The sequence below is a fragment of the Clavelina lepadiformis genome, chromosome 1, assembly GCF_947623445.1.
Source record: "Clavelina lepadiformis chromosome 1, kaClaLepa1.1, whole genome shotgun sequence".
Lineage (NCBI taxonomy): Eukaryota > Metazoa > Chordata > Ascidiacea > Aplousobranchia > Clavelinidae > Clavelina > Clavelina lepadiformis.
The window spans coordinates 252,312-270,698 of record NC_135240.1 but is presented as its reverse complement, the minus strand read 5'-3'; the positions used below and the strand labels follow the sequence as shown (position 1 = coordinate 270,698).

At 36.7% G+C, this 18,387-nt stretch overlaps 2 protein-coding genes and 1 pseudogene across 2 annotated transcripts; 2 read left to right on the top strand and 1 right to left on the bottom strand.

The window, feature by feature from the left end:
- Positions 1-3,309: 3,309 nt before the first annotated feature.
- Positions 3,310-4,284, top strand: LOC143444273 (alpha-tectorin-like). The gene is made up of 4 exons (XM_076943457.1): positions 3,310-3,468; positions 3,671-3,806; positions 3,922-4,085; positions 4,167-4,284. Exons 1-4 carry the CDS (start codon positions 3,380-3,382, stop codon positions 4,282-4,284), a joined length of 507 nt encoding a protein of 168 aa, XP_076799572.1. The 5' UTR covers positions 3,310-3,379.
- Positions 4,285-6,858: 2,574 nt separating this feature from the next.
- On the top strand, positions 6,859-10,152 carry LOC143444252 (coronin-1C-like). The gene is made up of 7 exons (XM_076943427.1): positions 6,859-6,965; positions 7,188-7,284; positions 7,339-7,487; positions 7,677-7,866; positions 8,036-8,064; positions 8,205-8,287; positions 9,900-10,152. The coding sequence occupies exons 1-7, from the start codon at positions 6,906-6,908 to the stop codon at positions 10,150-10,152; spliced, it is 861 nt and encodes a 286-aa protein (XP_076799542.1). The 5' UTR covers positions 6,859-6,905.
- Positions 10,153-11,426: 1,274 nt separating this feature from the next.
- Positions 11,427-12,132, bottom strand: LOC143459275 (small nuclear ribonucleoprotein-associated protein B pseudogene; annotated as a pseudogene).
- Positions 12,133-18,387: the final 6,255 nt, after the last annotated feature.

Sequence of the window (18,387 nt, the reverse complement as noted above, 5' to 3'; positions counted from 1 at the left end):
AGGTTTGAATTCTATTTGGCCACAGAAAAAATTCTCTCCCATTTTTGCAGTCCCAGTCCTGTCCGGTCAGAAGCAGAGTCAACCAATCGCCACGCATCGGTGCTTGAGGATTCCAACAAACAAATAACAAAGTATTCACGCCGCGTGCTACTCGCTTGTACAGATTTATTTTCTGTTATATTTTCGTAAAGAAATTTTTTTTTTAATCACAGACATCACCAAACTATTGTGACATCATCAAACAAAGCACGAGATGAAGATGCTGAGTCACCTCGCATGGAAAACGAAATCGCCGAGTTGGAAGATGACGCTGAAAACATAGACAATGACAGGAACAATAAGTAATTTGCTTGTAGTGAATTTTTATCTACTACTGGTCATCGTGACGTCATTCAAATATTTCTCATACAGACCTGCTGATAAATTGAATCCAATATTTTACATCGCGGCAAAGAAAAGAACAAAACATGTGAGTTGAGGAGACGAAGCACACGGACGTGTACACGTGACCAACCTTCTTGGTGTCGTTAATTTGCTCTCGTTCAGGTGTTTTCTCCAACGTCGGATGCAAAACTCATCACTGGAGTGAAGAGGTTCGGTCAAAGCAAATGGAAGAAGATATTCGATCATGTAGAATTCCCGCCGTATCGGAAACCAGCTCATCTCAAAGACAGGTCACTTTTATTGCACTTCCCGGTTGCTGAATAATTTTCTGTGTTTATTTAGTTGTAATTACCAGTTGGCACTTTTTTAATTTGGTGTTGATGTGGCTTTTTCTTGACATCAATCCACTCATTACAATGATTAATTATTATTATTGCTGCATTTATTATCACACGTTTAACTGATGTGGAAGTATACATCAGTTTTGTGACCGAGTCTTTTTTACGACTTGAGCGACATCGAATCCATTCAAATTGTAACTCAATACTTGAAGATTTTCCTGACATCATACCTTGAATTAAACCGGTTATCAAAGCGTAACGGCTCTTTCCAAATTAATCTGGTTGATATTTTTTGGAGAAGAGTAATTTCTTATAGAAATATCTGATTACCTATTTGTACCTAAGCTTATTTAGATATTTTGTTACCTAAAAATGTAACAAAATATTTTTTACATAAAAATGTGAAATATTTGATTTTGTTGCTTAAAATTTTTCGCCGTCTTGACTTTCAACCAGACTCGAGTGAAATCAAGTGAGAATGTGACTAAAGATGACTGAAGCCAATAAAACACTGGTATCGTACATGACTTACACAGAGCATACTCATGTTCCTATCAATGCTATGTATATATGTTTAGATGGAGAACTCTTCAAGAAAAAGGCGATGTTTTAGTATCCTGCGGATCAGTTGTGATTCAAGGGACAGTGCAAAGAAATGCCTTCAACAAATTGGCAGCATCAGGTATGTTTGGTGATGATTAGGACATTTCTACCCATGGTCGTTGGTTGGGTTGTCCTAAATTCATTCTTAGTTTAATAGTTTGTGGCTTGAATCGGCCTGGAACCAATGAATATGTTATTGCCAGTGAAGTATTTTCCTGCCTAATCGTTATACAGTATATTCTGTGTCATGTGTTCCTTTCTGTGCAGGAAAGCAGTCAAAGTCATCTGAAAGGCGCAGGTTGAGATGTGTGAGCTACGACATTAATTCTAAATTAAACTCAAGTTTTTATTTATCCATTTTGGGCGGTTTCATAAGTTTCGGTAAAAATTATTTTCTTAACCTCATTAATCCGATGTTATTTACATCTATTTTGACAATAGGTTGGAACAATCCAACTCATCAATCACTTTATCCCCCGGCAATGATGCCTTTGCTTCTACGTCAAGTGAGTCAGGTTTCAAAACTTGTCACTTTACTTGAATCACAATGTTCTATAATTGTTACTTGGGCACTCCCACAATTTACTTAAAAGATATCAACAAGTATGTCGGTTTAATAAATCTTTCACGGAGCTTTTCAATTCTTCTTCGTAGACGACACCCCATCAATGGAAGCACGTATTCGCTATTTGCAGGAAGAGAAGAGATGCAAGATTTGCCTCGATCAACCTGCTGAGGTAGTGTTTGTACCATGCAGGCACCTCTGCAGTTGCACCGAGTGCGCAAAAGCTCTCAAAGAGTGTCCGATATGCAGAGCCAAAATTGAACAATCTATGCGTACTTACAGGTCGTAAAATGTCTGTCGGACATGCTTGCCTGAAGTGGCATAAATCCTCCTCACAATTATTTTGTTTGCTTCTTTTCGTTGTTATTGTTTCGAGCAATGATTTATGGAGCTTTAGATGACACAGAAATATCAGTGAGAATACCTACAGATCGTATGTTACTTTGTGACGTCATAAAATCGTGTGATAATATCGTGAATCATTAGATTGATGTCTTTTTGATATATAGCACTGCAGTTTGGGAATGGTTCACAGCTTAAAATAATAAGTTTATAGTTAGTATCGAGTTAGTTTGAAAATGTCGTATGCCTTGTGTCTGTGGCAAGACTGTTTTAGATATCGCCTCGCTGTGCAAGTTGTTCAAATGGAAAAAAAAATTACCTCATAGGAAATTAGTCAACAACATAGTATGAAGCATCACACAATAAACAATTAATACGTTTCGACGTCTGGGTAACGAATAGTGCGACGTGGGCTTCGGCGAAGTCGACCGTTATTTCGGGAGTTGCAAACGTTATTAACATTGTTACTCTCGTGACGATTTGCATTTGATCGGCCTATTAAAAAAGTAAGCTCCAGTCAAGGGCATGTCTAGTTGCTGGGGGACATCTTCTGGACAACTAGCTTGATTATATGAAGGTAACGCTGTAGTAATAAGTCTCCTCTGCTTAGCTTCAGCCTGTTAAAATGTACTCTTAAATGCACTCTTAAAATGTACTCTTAACGTGATTAACTTCGTAAGGGCCTGAATAAGGGAGGTGAAACTTTCGCTTTTCATCTTTTCAAGTATCACAAGTATCATCTTAGAGTGAGCTTTAACGGAGATGGACTGGTCGTTAAAATACCAAGCACCTACAAACAAAAGGTTACTTCCGTAAAGCTCTCTCTCTCTCTCTCTCTCTTTCTCTCTCTCTCTCTTTGGATCCTACTTCATCCTCTCAAGAAGGTTGCGGGGGCAACAGATGTTTCGCAGCTCCCTACACGTTTTGCAATCCTAAGCCACGTCTGTCAGTTCGGTTGAAGATTTATCTGCTACATTTTTGTTTCATTCTGTCACGTTGCTTTCTATTATAATGAATAATTATCTAAAATGTCCATGCTTTAAGGTATGCGTGATTTTACAGATCAATGGGTTATGCGGCAATTACAACGATGATGAAAGTGATGATCTTGAGAAATCTGATGGAACCGTAACAGATGATGTGAATGAGTTTGGTGACAGTCACCAGGTTGGAGATTGTGCCGATGAAACTCCGGATCCATTTTTTTTGTTCTCCTGGCGATAGAAGAAAATGGTAAAAATATTTTAACCATGATTTTGGAAAACGTGGATTTCATACAATATCATAGTATTGCAGTATCATATATAATGTCAGTATCATATATACAGTATGATATACAGCACAGTATACCGTATATATGTACATTTCCAATATCATACACACTTACACAGTATCATATAGTATCATATTATTTTATTCTTCCCTGTTAACTCAGGGAAAGACCCCAATACTGCGGCGGGATAAAGAAGCTTGAGGACCGGTGCATGGGTTTGGTTGATTCAATCAACTTCATGGATAATTGCGTGTTTGATGCGTGTGCTACCGATGGCTACGAGGAAGACATCACAAAAGTAAGAACTTGTTTTGCAACCAAAGTATGATTCGTCTGCTCGTTTCTTAAGAACGCAGCAAAGGAAACTTTAATCAATAACTTTTACTTTTTTGACTATTAATTGAATTATTAAGGCAATTGAAAGCTACGTCACAGCATGTCAAGAAAAAGGCGCTGACCTCTGCAACTGGCGGCAAGAGCTGGGCAGGCCGAGCTTAGAATGTCCACCTAACAGCCATTACGAAGGATGCGCCCTCCCCTGTCCTGACACATGCAACAGCCCTTCAGCATCAGTGAGGTAACTTGCAATGTTTCATCTTGTTCAGATCTTGATTAGATTTTTCACTTTACTTTACTGAAAATTTGATTTTTTTTCCAGTTGTACAATATCCGGTACTGTGGAGGATTGCGTTTGCAATGTAGGCTTCATTAAGAACGGCAGAAGATGCGTTCGAAAAGTTGATTGTTATGTTGGAGAAGAAGACAATGGTAGGTGAAAAAGAGATTCTCAGTTATCGCTGAAAGTTTATTGTAAAAAATAAAACTTTATTCGATTTTCTCAAAATCAACAAAGCCTCCTATTTCTAATCTCACCAATTGCATAATTATTTAACAGCAGATAATTAATATTCGAAACGATATACAGTAGTTTATAAAAAGTACTTTGTAGTGTGTACCAAAAGCTAACGTTAACCTTATAATAGTATTATTTTGTTTTCACTATTGTAAACTTGCATAATTGTAAATTGATAAAAAAATGGTCAATGGGACTTCCCCTTCTGGAAAAGTACACTGCAGGAAGATACAGGCTGCTAATCACAATAGGTTAATCAAAATACTAGCCTATGTCAATTCGTGCGGGTAATTTCTACCATTTTTGAAAAGGTGAATGTTTTAAAACTTATTGGTCAAGCATCAAATTTCATTAATGTCATAGGCTACCATCGGTTGCAAAATATAACGCTTAGTAGAAGAAGAATCAAGTGAAGTTTTTTTCCAAAAGCTTGTATTAGAGCATTAACCTATATGGCTATAAGTTCTCCGGGAATAACTCCTAACTTTTAAACTTTCGATCCGTGATATCCTGAAGCTATATCACGTAGCTTGTGCACCATGATTCGATCTATAGGTAATTCTTAAATCCGTTTAAGGGTTTTCTGAAATTTACAGACTGCGGTTAGAATGGAAATTGGAAATATACTGCACTGTATAAATATTCTATATTAAGTTCTATTATCATGTTAATTTTTTTTTGCTAAGTTTCGGTATTAACAAAGTGGATTCTCTTTCCCTTTTGGAAACTTTGCTTTCAGTGTGTCAATAAATGTGATGCCAAAATTTGCGCCACAACAACATATTTATAACATAAAATATAAGGCAAAATGGCAAATTTGAAGCCAACGCATCTTATTAACTTTCCAGTAAGGAGTCTCAATGTGCCAGGTAAATACACCAATAAATGCAATGCCAAAATTTGCGCCACGCCAACGTCATACCGATAATATAGAATGTAGGACAAAATGGCAATTTTGCGAGAAACCTGTAGCATCGTACAAACTTTTCAGTAGTAGTCTCCTATATTTTTTCACTCCGACATGAAGGCTTGAATGGGAAGGAATTATGACGCAATAGAAATAAAATTATGATGTAATAATTCCTCGTAACCTGACATGGGAGTGCAAAAGTAAAGGAAATTCACAAAGTGTTATATTCTGTTGCATGACTAAGTTAACCATCGTTTATATTTTGCAATTTATAAACACTAGAAAAACCATTTTGCAATTCCTTTTATCCTGGTATAACCTATTTTTCCATAACATTTAAAGTTTATAAATACAAAATTGCTTTTTATTAATATTCAGGTATTGCATCGCAGCCAAGGAAGGGTAGCATATAGCAGATAGCACTTAGCAGTACTGGCTTAGAATTTGGTGTACATAAATTATGTGGTTTGCATGAACGTCTCCAAGCTTTTGTTGAATAACGATATATCAAATTTGAACGAGAAGAAAATGGTTATAACTTGAGTTTTTTTTTTTTTTTAAATTGTTTCACATATGAGCTTGAAAGGTGGAAGTCGTCAAAATTCTTAGTTTATAAAAGGCGGGAAGGCACTTTCCCATGAAACTTCAGTTGTGCAGGACGGAAAAATTTAGGGTCCTAAGTCTGTGGTCCTCTTTTTCGAAAGTGTGATAAATGTGCTGTCACTAAAAAATGAGACATTGTGCTCAGGATCTGTTTACATGTGTAGATGAAGTTTATTTATTGTTTGTATCTTATTTGTGTTTTTTTTTTTGCAATCAGCTTAACTGCGTGAATATAAAATAATTTTGTATACATATTGATCTTTTCATCTCATATGCACATATGGACATATGCCAAGCATTTCACTATCAATCTGTGGTTTTGTTTCCAGTGTAGGTTTTGGGTAATTAGATAAATTAGTTTAATATTTTAAAACCATGTCATAATGTATTTGTACTAATTTCATATTTGAAACACTGCAATTATGATGCAGCCTAATTTACTGCTGGATTGCAATTTTCAGCAAACTTTTGTCTTTCAAAGGTTTTTGTTTAAAACGTTTACTCCCAGAAAACAATACAAGAACATTTGATAAAAATAGAAGAATTCTGTGGTTTTTTAACTAGTTCAATGCTAATGTAAGTAATGTAATGTAATGTAATAATGTAAGTCTGAAACTCTTACAGATTTGATGCTCATGATTCTAATGATTGATGCTCATGGTTCTTTACCTTAAAGTGCATTTGTGGATCTAGCAATTTTTTGCTCAAAATATGGTGATAAGGTTGTAGATGAGACAGAAATGAACGAATGACAAACAGTTAAAATCATAACCAACCACTTTGAATTTTTGATTTGTTGTCAAATCAAAGTGATGTAACATATTTTTGATAAACTGCTGTTGGCTGAAATGCTCCACAGGCTGCAGGTTTGCTTCTCAGAATCACTTTTTACTTCATTGGCATTAATCAGGTGAACTTAGCAGACTAAGTAATCACAGAGTACTTATGCATCTCCTCTGCATAGGAAAGAGAGTTTGGGATATTATTTTTTAAGCTTTTCTTGAATTTTGTATCCGTTTTACCGTTTGAGAATGCATCGGTTCAAAGCTTCGAAATACAAGAACAGCGTTGTTAAAGGTTCCAAAAAAGAGGTTTGTATTGGTGGCATGGAAAGTTTATGTTGAAACTTAATTTAGTTTTATGGCATCGAATTCACACATTAAATCCTGATCTGTATTACTATTGGTGAAGTTTATGTTGCATAATTGAAGAAACGTTCAACAAAATCCACTTCGCCACTGTTTGCATTGTGTTACTGTACAGTTCTATTTTTTATCTTGTGTTTTGTTATCAATATTTCTACTTCCTTGCAGGAATGTTTCACCGACATATCCGTCGAAGTGCCACTTTGCTTTGGAAATGGTCTTGCAGTGGGAACAAGGTTTATAGCTAGCAACATTAGCTCAGCAGGTAAAATAGTAATACGGCTGTTTGTTAAATGTTATTAAGGCAAACACTTTACAGGAAGCGGAAAGATTGGGATATTTGGTGTGAATCATCCCGGACGAATGGGGCAAAATCCAACATTATCTGCCCATAGTGATAGTGTTATTGATCTCGAATGGTCACCCTTTCATCATAACATTCTACTTTCTGCGTCTCAGGATACAACAGTGCGTAGGCTTTGTTTTTGTTGTTTGCAAAAAGATGTCGGTATGAACGTTGTCACTCTTTTTATTGTGAACCACTGGTACCAATTCTGTTTTTAACGCATTTTTACATACCTGAAAAAAAATAAATTTTTGTGAAGTATTTCTGCAGTGCGATAGTGCCACTAGTTTAGTAAAATACCTTATTCTCAGGTAAAACTTTGGAAGCTACCGTCTAATGGGCTTTCTGAATCTGCACCAATCAACCCGGTTGCTACTTTCACAGGCTTTAAGAAGAGGCCAGAATTGTTAAGGCATCACACAATTGCTGACAACACTTTTGCTGTGGCAGATGAAAGTGGAATTTCAATCTGGAACATTGATAAGGGGATTTCTATGTGTGGTAACAGAATTTGTAATGGCTTAGTACTTGCTCTGATTTAGCTGGAGTTATGATCATGGGAATTATATGTCTTCGTATGCTTATACATGTACATTACTTTTATGAGAATTTTTATTTAAGAAAGGAAGATTTTGGCTTTGATTTAGTTCAATCTATATCTTGGTCACAGGATGGGACACAATTGCATGCACAACAAAGGTAAAAATAAATTTGTGTAAAAACATTCAAACAGTCGCCCATTGAATTTCATTTTGCCCAACTGGCATTCCCCGCCGCCATTTTCTGCTTAAAAATATGGCCGACGTTTTCAAAACAACGATCAACAATTTGTTTTTCAGTCCAGAAGTAAGCAGCTTCGAGCGCTGGATCAACGAAATCTCTCGTCTTGCCTTCAGACGTTAGAATTTGGTTCATCAACCGGGTATGTCGATTTGATTTCAGCCATATTTTGCAGCCATAAGACTATGCAGTTTTGGAGATGTATTTCGGTACTTTGTCGGACCAGTACGCCCCATCGCTCGGTTTAGAGTAAAATGGGCCAAATTTCATCACTAAATTATTGCAGCCAGCATGACAATGTCAATATTCTCATTGTCAAATCCGGCAAAATTGTGAATGGTCAAGGCCAATAACTTTATCCTTGAAATGATTTCCTGGCACCTACGTCACTGGTATATCTCCTTCCCTTTCCAACTATCAGCTGTTTGACAATCATGTAGTTTAGTGGACACACGGTTTTGTTTGGCGTTTTTTTATAACTGCCTTTGCAACTCGACGATAACTCACTTCTCGACGCTCATTGCAAACGGCAGCTCTTTTTCGCTCGTTGAACTGTCATTTTTGATTTTATTTATCAGAAAATTTGACTTCTGTGTGATTCCTGGTCACTTAAGTGCAATTCCATTTTTATACTCGAAGGCTGGAGTTTTATTTTTCTAAATGACTGTTACATTATGCAGTTTCGGGTACAATTGCGCACTTCAAGCGATGTAGTATAATACGAAGCGTCAATTCTTTTGAAAGGCAAAAAGAAATACGAATGCAATATTGGCACAGCGTTAACTTTTAAGCAACAATAACTTCCAAACGAAGCACGAAAACAAACAAAAAAAGTTATAGAAAAGCAGAAAAAATTCGGAAATCTTTGAAAATCAAAAACGTCCAGCGTCCATAAAAAAGAGCCCATAGGTCAACCAAATGAAAACAGCAACAATGATACGATCGCGCAGAGTTGGCTTACATCCACCATGTCTTATATGTCTTATATAGTTAAGTGGCGACTACAGTAAATTATTGCTGAACTGCAAAGATAATTATCACTGGTCAGCAAATTTTTTTTTATTTTTTGTTGCATGAGATTTTTTAACTGATTCTACACAATCTTCGGATGCTGATTTCAAATCTGCAATCAGTTTCTTGATGCATGCTCTAGTTTTTATGCAATCGAAAATTCAAAATTTTTCGTTTCTGGCTCATATTTATTGTGCGCTGTCTGTATGGTACAGTACCAGTGTTTCAGATAGAAGCTTTCAGCTCTTTTAAGTTGTAGCCTACTGCTGTTTAAGGGCGTTTGAAGAAGCTAAGCAGTTTTATTATAGTTAGGTATTGCGGATAGATGCTGTAGGATAGGTTATAAGCTCTATTTTACACTCGTAAATGCAAAAATAAACCCGATTCATTTTGTTATATCTGTGGTGTGTACACGCTTTCTTCGTCAAAGATGAAATATAACATCGTTCGTGAAGCCAGCTTATTTTGGCAAATTGGCATCCATCTTGGCGATCAAGATAAGAAATGGTCTCCACATATTGTGTGCCATAACTGCGAAGAAATGCTCAGAGACTGAAAAAAAGGAAAGCGGAAGAGTCTGCCTTTTTGCATTCCAATGGTGTGGCGTGAACCCCAAGATCACACGACTGACTGCTACTTTTGCATGGTAAATGTGAAAGGTGTTGGCAGGAAGAGCCGACTAATGCTTTCTTATCCAAGTATACCATACCATCAGCTATACGACCTGTTCCGCACTATGATAGATTCCTTCCTCCAGTCTTTAGTGGTTTTACATTTTCTGAAGATGAGGAAATTGAATCGGAAAGGGAAGAGGTTATGGAAATGGAGTATAAAAGAACAGATACAGAATCTGAACACTCTTCTTGTGAAACCAGAGTAGCTGTTCAGCCGTTTAATCAATCAAAACTGAATGACTTAGTACGTGATTTAGATTTGTCCAAGCAAGAAGCTCAGCTCTTAGCCTCCAGACTCAAGGAAAAGCAGGTTCTAGATTAATCTGTAAAGGTTTCCATTTTCGAAAAAGAGAAGAACTCTTTCTTCCCTATTTTTCAGAGGAAAATATGCTGGTATATTGCAACGATATACCTGGTCTTTTCGAACAACTGGGTATCTCCTCGTATGATCCAGAACAATGGCGATTGTTTTTGGACAGTTCCAAGCGCAGACTCAAGTGTGTCCTTTTACACAATTGAAATGTTTATGAAGCTGTTCCAGTTGGTCACTCCACTGTCATTAACTTTATTATAACGCGCAATGTTTTGTCGCAATGTTAACCTCTAAGTTTAGTTGTCCCAAACACAACCTCCAATTTTGGTAATATTTACTTCGTGCAATTTGATACCCGTTTTCGCTGCGAGATACATTTGGTAATTGTTACTTCGTGCAACTTTTCACTCGTATAAATTGCGAGATACATTTGTTAATTTTTACTTCGTGCAATTTATTACCCTTACACGTTTCGTTATACCTTTGGTAATTTTTACTTCGTGCAATTTGATGACCGTATAGGCTAAACTGCAAGATACATTTGGTAAATTTTACTTCGTGCAATTTGTCACCCGTATAAGTTGCGAGATACATTTGGTTACGTTAATCACAATCACGTTAATCACAATCACGTGTTCGTATCCAGCAGAAACTTTTGCTGCCGTTTTGTTTGATTGAAATTGAGGTATATTATTTTACCCGCTGAGATCTATATAACAAATTAAACTTTTTGCATGAAACTTTTAATAAAATGTACTTAAACGTTTTGGTCGAAGTAAGTTAATGGTGAAAATAGTCCCAAAAACATCCTATTTTCAAAAACCATAAAAAGTAATAAATAACCGTAGTCCTTAGAAATATAGCCCATTATTAAGGGCCTGTAGTACAATTTCATTTCAAGGTCACCATAGTGAAGAGGGGGAAATCTTCTTTAAGAATCTGCAATAAAAAATTCACACCTCTTCCGGCAACAATCAGCAGAATTGACGTGAAACATTTAATAAATTCAGCATTTTTTACGTTTTTGGGGTATTATCGCATTTCTTAGTACACCTCACGTTTTTTGTGAATTTCGGAACTTTCCGGATCCATCATTTCATTTTTTTTTTTTTTTTTTTTTTGTGATTCGTGGTTATTTCGTTTATTGTATTCATCATAATTCCAAAAACATCATCGACTCACTCGCACAACGACAACATAAAAATGTCACTCCCATTGAGTTGTCAAATTTGTTGAAAATTGTCAAAATTGTCAAAATTGTCAAAATTGTCAAAATTCCATTGAAAAAAGGAATTCTCGCTTGGCGTCACCCAAGCGTATAAAACTCATGACACGAGAAAAAGGTCATTTTTAGAAGCACACGTAATAATGCAGCTCTATGACAACACAAGCAAAGCAGCACTGCAACTTCGAATATGATTGACACGATGTGAAGAGAGTAGCCGATGTGCTTGAAACATTAATAGTTGTAGCCTCGACCAAAGCCACCTCGGACCATACCAGGGGGCGGGCCCCTCATTCCTGGCGGGGGTCCAAAACCGCCCCGCTGCGGTGCCATTGTGCCCGGGGCTGGTCCACCGACCCCATGCATAGGTCCCTGTAATCCCGCCGTTGGACCACCGGGGCCACCCATACCGCGACCAGCAGCTCGTCCAGCGCCTGGTCCGCGACTTGAACCTCCCGGCACGCCGAGTCCTTTCCCTGATGGAGGTGGTCCTTCAACCGACATCGACACCAGATGTTCTCCGCGTAGAAGCACAAGCCCCAGAGTCCTTTTCTCCTCTCTGTCAGTGGAACCTTTCTTGGGTCGAATCCGACGGAACTCGTCACAATCAACAAGAATTAGGTTCATGTGTTTATCAAAAGCTTTGAAGGTGCCGATGAAAGTGCGACCATCCTGCAGAATGCATCGCATACGGTAATTGATATGATTGTTTAACTTTGAACCTCCGCGAGGTGGCATTGTAAATGTCCAGAGCTTGCTGGTCAGCAAAACAAAAAACAAAAAAAGTTTTTGCTAAACTTTGGTATACTATGTTTGTTGTATAATGTTTTTCACAATAATTCACATGAATCAATGAACTGTAAAAAATTACAGTGAAATAATCCCTTCTTAGAATGTAAAATACAAGCACGTCAACTTTCAGAAAACCGATTTTAGGCCATAAAATTTTGTGTAAATGTTTTCATTTCTTCACCACATAATACTGTAGATACCACAATTTATTTTACAGCTTAATATACAGTGTCTAAAATAGACTAAGGTTAAGCAATATATTAATTATTTTCAATCAAAGGCAAGCTTTGATTTTTAATAATAGCACGCTGCTTGTCAAGAGGTTATATTTTACATATTTTGTGGTTAAGTTTGCTCGATTTTTGAGATAATATTGTGACCAAATCTGACTGTCGGCTGAAAAAACATGAATTTAGCAAACATATATTAGTTATTTTGTGGTATTTGATATTAATACCATGTTTAAATTTCTGTGTCAGTGTATTTATTAGCCTATATATGAGTAGGCCCGCGTAATTCGATTCCATTGATTTCGACTTGGCTACTTGACCTGGAGTGCTATTTTTCAAGCTATTACCAAAGCTATTTTTCACAGTTTCTTGTCAACCTAACTTAAATGTTATAACAGAGTAACCTAAATTTTAGAACCTAAATAGTAAATATACCTTGTAATCTAAATCTAACTTCAGTTAAACCGAAAATAGCTAGGATCAACTTTTTGCATACCCATTCTCTAACCTAACCGCTACAGGCTATGTTTAACAACAGCCAGCATAACCTAATTTCAGTGAAAAACTCACACACATTATCCAGTTACTTGGAAAACCTTAAAAGCATTGATCAAGCGCTTAAGGAGCTTTGCAGGAACAAAACTACAAAAATCTCGCCTACTGCTAAGAGAATCCTGTTTTGCAACATGCACTACTTAAACGTTATTATCAAAACAGCAATTTCGTAACCGTAAATGTGTATGCGTTTTAAATTGAAATAAACGATATCTTTCAATGCCTTTTAAAACAATAATAATACACTGTTTGCTTCTATTTCAGCTTTTAAAAACTACAAACTGCAGCATTTTTCGCACACAAAGATAGGCAAAGGTTTTGAAAAAAATAATACAGAAATATTGAACTATACTATACGACAATGAAATGCAAAAAAAACTACCATTGTTATCACGATAAAGTAGATATGGTGAAATGAAAATGTTGTTGCATTTTCACAGAAAAAAGCCATGTATGGCCCTTCTTTTGCATTAAATGATTTGGCCATTCCTCAGTAAGCCCACACATAAGCCAAACATGCTACTTCGTAGCCATGTAAGGCCCATAGATAAAACGTACATATTGTTTAACTGGGCCTCCACACTTAATTATCAATCAAAGAACGCCGAATCATTTGCTGGACTTTGTCCTGCAACTGTTTCGGCGTTTTGGAATACTCTTTGCATTTGGGGAGGTTCCCATCTGCAAGAGCCGTTTTAGCATCATCCGTTGTTATTCCATTCTTCGTACCAATATACCTTTACCAATATACAAACTTTTTGCTTCGTGCAGTTTGATACCCGTATTTGTTGCGAGATACATTTGGTAAATGTTACTTCGTGCACATTCATACCCGTATATTTTGCGAAATACATTTGGTAATAGTTACTTCGTGCGCATTTGTACCAATGCGAATTATAACTTACTGATTGTCATCATTCTCGGACATATTTGGCTTTTGTTTTTTTTACACATAGAAATAAAAAACAGCATTGAAAAGCTGAAGGTATTTTAAATTATCTTCCATTCATACTTGAAAGGTGGTCGAAATTATAGTAGAACTTACGAACACTTTTTCTTCTTATTTAAACCAGTATTAGAAGATCCTTAATGTGACCTTAATCAGCTATCGCAAAACTTACCAACTAAAACTTTTTATTTTTCTCTAGTTTATTTATTCCGTTTAACCATTACTGGCCGAAATATGAAAATAATTCCAATTAACTTTTCCGGCAAAATTGATTGAAAAATACCCTTCCGAGAAAATTGAACATTGTAATGTGGTTTTCATGCAACAGGTATATCATCATTTTTGAAAAAATACGAAGCAATTTTAAAATACATTACAAGTGGCAATAGGCATCAAAAAGTCTTAACCCTAACCCAGAATAAGGCGTCCAAATATACCACATTTATTTTGCACATACACACTTAATTAATTATCATTCAAAGAACGCCGAATCAGTTGCCGGACTTTGTCCTGCAACTGTTTCGGCGTTTTGGAAAATTCCTTGCATTTAGGGAGGTTTCCATCTGCAAGAGCCGTTTTAGCATATTGCGTTGTTATTCCCTTCTTCGTACCAATATACCATGAGAAAAATTGTTTAACTTCAAGCGATTCATCTGCAGAAAACTGTCGCCGAGATTTCTGTTAAAAACAGTAAGTTTTAGAAATTAATAATAAAATCATTGAAAATAGTTTACCGTATACATAATTAAATTATACAAGGCACATGCATTTTTTACGTTTTCATTACAAATGGAAAATAAACTTAACTAAGACCTACCACAACATTAACTTTTTTTTCTTCCTTCTCTAATTTCGACAATCGATGTGGATTTAATGGCTAAATTTATCAAAATGCAGTTAAATTTATAAAAAAAGTCCTTAATAAAACCTAAAATTGTGAGCTTTTCCCCTGGCTTCGGCTTGAGGAATTATATAAAACATGTAAAAATAGATTTTAAATATGTAAACTTATATGCAATATAATACAATAAACGAAAATTGTTAAAATACTACTTACCGAGAAACTATAACGATCGAAAGTAGCTTTCCTCTTTCTAGATGGTTTTGTAGCTGAGCCGGGGCTCTCCTATATTATTAAAAGAACTTTGGTATATCAAGAAAACTGTACAGTGTTTTTGCGCTATTAAATATGTGTGTACAGTATGCATACTTTTTATAACCGCATGGTTCAGTCATATATGCATTGGTCACGTAACGTTTGTGGAGTGATACAAACATTATCGGTCAAGTATATCAGGAAACACCTTCCCGTATTCCAATCTCCCGATATATACTAAAATGCTTAGAAAGCTATTTACCACGACATTAAAATCTCTGGAATTGCTTTTCTTTTTCCTCTTTCTGGAGGGTGATGCAGATGTGCTGGGGCTTTCCTAAATCATTTAAATAAATTTTGGTAATTCAAGCAAATTTCTGTTTTTAATTTAAATATGTGTGACTAGTACATATATAATTTATAAATTTCTTGATTGATGCACGCATTGGATACATAAAGCATGTGGGGTGACAGGAAATAATATCAATAAAATCATAGTTTCACTGTAAAGTCGTAATTAAATTTTAACTTACCGACAGCTTCGAAGCACCTGCCACATTAGAGATGTCGATCTATAAACCAAAAAATGCAAAATTACCACGATTGATTTGAAGAGATTTTTCAGAGAATTTACCTGCTGCAGAACAACACGAGGCTCAACTATTTTATCCCGGACCGCCTTTTGTTGGCCACCGTCTTTGTTTCGGCGAATTTGTAATGACTCGTCTTCTTCAGCAAAGGTGCTTCTTTCAGCTGACAAACTTTCTTCTGATGAAACGTCAGCAGCTGGTTCTACTCGTTCAGAATATGGGCTTCTATCATCTGACAAACCTTTTTCTATAAATGAAACCTCCACAGCTGATGCGATTCTTTCAGCAGACGGGCTTCTTTGAGCTGATGCGCCTTTTGTTTCGGTGCGACCAGCCGAACTGCACGACTGCGATTAAAAAATATAATTCAATTTTTTACTGACAACCATTTGCCGGAAGGAAGCGTGTGTTCACATCAAACTTGCCATCGACAAGAAATTGTTTCGTTGCCAAGAATAGAATTTATTCGCGAATCAGACTTGTAATGCACACAAAAAAGTTAAAACTTTTATACTTATTCCGAGGAATCCCATTTAAGTTGATTTGAACAACTTACCCTTATTTCTTTCATGACTTCATAGGCTTCTTCAGCCTCTTCATTCTGTAGGTCGTTCGCGTAATATCTCTCTTGTGTGCTCGAGCTATGCGCCATATGCTTGGCCACCAAAAGGCGGCGGTCCGGTCTCTTAGATCTAACCTAATATGAAATTTTAAATTTTAAATACGTCACTGGTTGACTTTTATTGAAATTTTGCTGTAGAATATTTTCATTATTAGCGATTTATCGTTATTTATATTGCTAGGTCTAATTACAGTAAAGATCAATTACTTGTGTGGCCGAATACTTCCGGTTTGAGGTTGCTGTAAATTTTCCGCGACCTCCGGCCAACTTCCAAACCCGCTGTATTGCTTTAGCTGCAGAGGAACTTGTAAGATTTATTCCCTTATGGGGAAAAACAATCTTACACTCTTCTCCGTTGAATCTGACAAGGTTATCCAGCCCTCTCTTCAACCATTCTGGCATTACAATAGTTGCATCCCCATATGTTGAGAATGTTTTGTGACCGCGCACCTGCATTAAAAACATCCTTTTTTAATAGAGTTCTACATGAAAGGAAAATGTGGTGACTTACACGAACAATCCATCGTTTTTTCTCGGTCGGATAGCCAAACATTAGCCCTTCAACGAGCATATTGCGCACCGCACTTGTCCGTTGCGAGTTTTCAATTATCAGATAAGCCATGAGGACTTCCCCTTGGGCTCTTCTCACCTCGGCTCCGGGGTCTCTTCTCCATACTGCATTTTTTTATATAGTGAGTTACACATTCAACGAGAATTAAAATAATGTAAAAATATAAAACAACTGTAACTGTCATTTACGTTTTATGGTCAGCGCAGTATTACGAAAAAGTGGATTTGTCATAACTTTGTTCATTTCTGCCGGGTCCAACGCATTTCTGCGATCCGTCTCCTTAATAACTTGCCTCCTAGAAAACGCAACAGTTTAGGTAATAAAGAGTGGTTAGCAAACGCGTATTTTTTAACACAGAAGTTTTAATTGCAATAACAAAACTAGTTTTTAGATACCAACACGAGTAAATCATCCAAGAGTGGAAAGGCTACATGTAGGCAGCGCTTGTAATCACCTACTTTTTAGAAATTTTCTGTAGGATGCCCTTCGATTCTTGAGGTTAATAAGGGCTTCCCCCACGTTGAAGGTCAATGGAAGCTTCTTCAGTAATGAAAAGCTGAGGAAGCTCGTCATGGCATTCGAGTGGGATATGAATGTCGAAGGAGTTTTATTTTCATTTTGTAATTTCTAAAATAAAGAAAGATGGTTTTTGTTTATTTTTAAATACAACTATTTTTGCTAAGACTTTGCATATATACATAATCATCTTCCATTCGAATGTTGTTCAGGCCTAGTCTTCATCCCGAAACAAATTCAGGGTCGACCAGTTGCCTGCAACGACGCCGACACTTTCCCCTGTCGATGGCATCCTCGATCTTCAAACCTTTCCTTCTCTTGTCATCCTTCACCGTCTCTTCCCATGTTTTCTTTGATTTTCCCGTTTTCACCTTTACTGCAATCATCTTATGTTGTACTCTTCTTATTAAGCTCTACTTATTCATTCGCTCAACGTTCCACAACCATCTCAGACGATGTCCTCTTAGATGTTCTTCAATATATTCCACACATGTCCACCTTCTTATCACATCATTGGTAATGCCATCTCGTAGTGTCTTACCACACATCATTCGAATAATCCTCATTTCTGTCATCTGCATTCGCCTGACATCAGCCTTCTTCATCGCCTAACATTCAGCTACGTAACACATCACACTTCTTACACATGCTTTACACAGCCATTCTTTTAGGTTTGTATAGAGTAGTCTGCCCTAGAGTGTATCAGACAATTCCTTAAAAGTTTTCCAACTAGCGCGTATTCTTGCCGTCACTGCCCTGCCAGTACTGTAATTTTTCCCTATCATATCCCCTAAACAACGAAACTCCTTAACAAGCTCGATCTCATTACTTCCCAAGTTCACATGTCCTTCCACTCATCAGCCTTCCATTGATAGGCCTACCTGAACTTCTCTTATGCACTCAATACAGTACTTTCACTTTCTGCATTGAATGGAATTTCTCCCTACTCTCTTCCCACAAATTCCGCATGGATCAACACTCAACAGTACCGACTACTCCCTTCAACGATTTTCTACCAATTCTCATCGCTTTGGTTTGATGTTCACCTTCAAACCTTTGCTTTCCAGTGAGCTTTTACTTTGCTGATATAAATTCTAT

What these genes read in the sequence shown, in the direction of transcription:
- LOC143444252 (XM_076943427.1), top strand. Translation starts at nt 6,906, where the DNA reads ATGCATCGGTTCAAAGCTTCGAAATACAAGAACAGCGTTGTTAAAGGT. An exon ending in TAGCAACATTAGCTCAGCAG is followed by an intron (nt 7,285 to 7,338) that starts GTAAAATAGTAA and finishes AACACTTTACAG; the next exon opens with GAAGCGGAAAGATTGGGATA. An exon ending in CAATTGCATGCACAACAAAG is followed by an intron (nt 8,065 to 8,204) that starts GTAAAAATAAAT and finishes TTTGTTTTTCAG; the next exon opens with TCCAGAAGTAAGCAGCTTCG.
- LOC143444273 (XM_076943457.1), top strand. Translation starts at nt 3,380, where the DNA reads ATGAGTTTGGTGACAGTCACCAGGTTGGAGATTGTGCCGATGAAACTC. An exon ending in CCTGGCGATAGAAGAAAATG is followed by an intron (nt 3,469 to 3,670) that starts GTAAAAATATTT and finishes CTGTTAACTCAG; the next exon opens with GGAAAGACCCCAATACTGCG. An exon ending in AGCCCTTCAGCATCAGTGAG is followed by an intron (nt 4,086 to 4,166) that starts GTAACTTGCAAT and finishes TTTTTTTTCCAG; the next exon opens with TTGTACAATATCCGGTACTG.